The sequence below is a fragment of the Trypanosoma grayi genome (assembly GCF_000691245.1).
Source record: "Trypanosoma grayi strain ANR4 Tgr_773_V1, whole genome shotgun sequence".
In the NCBI taxonomy this organism is placed as follows: domain Eukaryota; phylum Euglenozoa; class Kinetoplastea; order Trypanosomatida; family Trypanosomatidae; genus Trypanosoma; species Trypanosoma grayi.
The window spans coordinates 6,041-8,145 of NW_008826392.1; the positions used below are offsets into that span (position 1 = coordinate 6,041).

General features: G+C 60.3%; 2 protein-coding genes across 2 annotated transcripts; both read right to left on the reverse strand.

Moving 5' to 3' along the window:
* Positions 1-1,167: 1,167 nt before the first annotated feature.
* DQ04_07731020 (hypothetical protein) lies at positions 1,168-1,431 on the reverse strand (the record flags this gene model as incomplete). The annotated part of the gene is made up of 1 exon (XM_009315285.1): positions 1,168-1,431. The coding sequence occupies one exon, from the start codon at positions 1,429-1,431 to the stop codon at positions 1,168-1,170; it is 264 nt and encodes an 87-aa protein (XP_009313560.1).
* Positions 1,432-1,569: 138 nt separating this feature from the next.
* DQ04_07731030 (hypothetical protein) lies at positions 1,570-2,079 on the reverse strand (the record flags this gene model as incomplete). Its single annotated transcript, XM_009315286.1, has 1 exon — positions 1,570-2,079. The coding sequence occupies one exon, from the start codon at positions 2,077-2,079 to the stop codon at positions 1,570-1,572; it is 510 nt and encodes a 169-aa protein (XP_009313561.1).
* Between the last annotated feature and the right edge of the window lie 26 nt (positions 2,080-2,105).

A 2,105-nucleotide genomic window follows, 5' to 3' on the forward strand; every position in this document is an offset into this window, starting at 1 on the left:
TATATATATATATATATATGTCAATGTTTGCTACTCCGGCTGCTGCCAGGGCTGTTCAATCACCGTGCTCTCAGTGTTTTGTTGAAATGCGCCTATGTTTCTATAAAGGAATCAAGCTATATATATATAAACATACGCGTACATACCTGTAGCCTTGTGATCCCTCTGTTAACACAGGTGTGTGGGAGTGGGCGCAATCTCTCCCTCCTCGTGTCTCCTTCACCCCTGCGTTCTCTCTCTCTGTCTCTCTCTGTGGGCTGTGGAAGGGTTCAGTGACACAACATATTTGCTTGCGATCATACACACGCACAATTAGGCAGTGAAGGGGGCAGTGTGAGCGGCAACACTGCGGCGATATCACCTCAGAGTCAACGAAGCGGGACGAAGAGGGAGANAAAAAAAGGGGGGGGGGTGAGGGAAGAAAGGAAAGGACAAACGAAAGACGCGTGTGACAAAAGAGAAGGCAACATACAACAAGTACGGCAATAATCAATCCATCGATTAGTACAACTGCCAGAGTAATAGTAGTCACAAGCGTGACAGAATGCGTGTGGAGGTGAAGTTTGGCACCCAGACGCTCAACGTCGAGCTCCCCGACGACCCCGCGGCGCCACCACCGACGCTGCTGCAGCTCAAGCAGCAGCTCTACGAGCAGACGGGCGTTCTGCCGGCGATGCAGAAGCTCCTCGGCCGACCGAAGCTTAACGACCCAGCGAGCAACGCGGTGCCCCTCGCAGAGCTGGGCGTGCGCAGTAGCACTCGGCTGATGCTCATCGGCGCCGCGGCGGCGGAGGTGGTGGCGGCGAACACCGCCGCTCCCGCGCAGCGGCAGCAGGAGGAGGAGCGCGAGAATCTGCTGCGCAACCTGCCGCTGAGCCTGTGGCTGCTGCCCGCCTTTGCCGGCTTCATGGCCGACCCCTACGTCGACGGTAAGGGCTCCCCGCTCGAGGGCGGAGGTGCGGAGCTCGCGCTTCTCACACTCGACGTGGCGCTTGCGCGCATCAACACACTCGGCGTTGCCACCGCGATGGGAGGCGGCACCACCGCGGCGCTCCTGCAGTCGATCGGGCAGGAGGGGCAGACGGAGATCTCTCACCCGCTGCTGCGCCACCTGACGGCGGCGGATCGGCAGGCTATCCAGAGGGCGCACGTCGCGGTGCGGCGTTGCTACTTCTTCACACACGAGGCCGCACAGGCGCAGGAGCCAGCGGATGTGCTCAATGTCGTCAAGAAGGCGGTGGCGACAGTGGACGGCCTTGCGGTGGGCGAGTGGCTGCTGCTTCCGAGCGGGTGGGCAGGGCTGAAGTCCGTCAACGTTGTGTATCTGCTGCTGCACCGCAGCGCACCGGAGGTGTTCAGCGTTGTTGTGGTGAACCGCGGCAGCGAAGGGTTGTCGTACCACCCATCCTGGCAGACGGCGGAGAAGATCATGTCGTGCTCTGTTCTCCGTTTCGACAACGTCGCAAGCGCGCGGCTACTCGACAATGCCTTCTGGCTGCTGCTGCTGTCATTGTGGATGCGGGGCAACACACCGGGCGACCGGTCAGAGTTCATCCGCGAGGAGGTGTTCTACGACGTGCTGCTGCCGTGGCTTGTGGAGAAGGCACCCAAATCTGCCACGGTGCTGCGCTCAGCAACGGAGATGATGCTGATGAGTGGTAGAGGTGACGATCCCGATGCTGATGCTGACGCTGATGCTGCAGAGGGTCCTAGTGACAGCGATGGGGAGCGGTGCTTTGCGGCGGACATCCACGCACACGGCGCAACAAAGACGCGCAGTGCGTCCAGCGCCATCAAGGGCGCTGTCACGGCGTTTATGTATCTCCTCGAGCAGTACGGCATGCATGCGCGGCCAGCGCAGAAGTCTGTAAAGTATGCGCTGAAGTATGAGTTCATGCTACGCGCCGCCGAGGACCTCGGCACATACGCCCGCCGTTTTATCCGCCCATTCGACACCTGCAGTGGGGATGATGAAAGGGACAGTGGTGATGCGGCAGGTCGCACGGCTTCCATTAGGCGGGCCCTGCAGCAGCTGCGTGCGTCCGGCGTGAACGACGAGACTTTCACGACCACCACCATAGATGAGGTGCTGCGTGTCGCCGCCA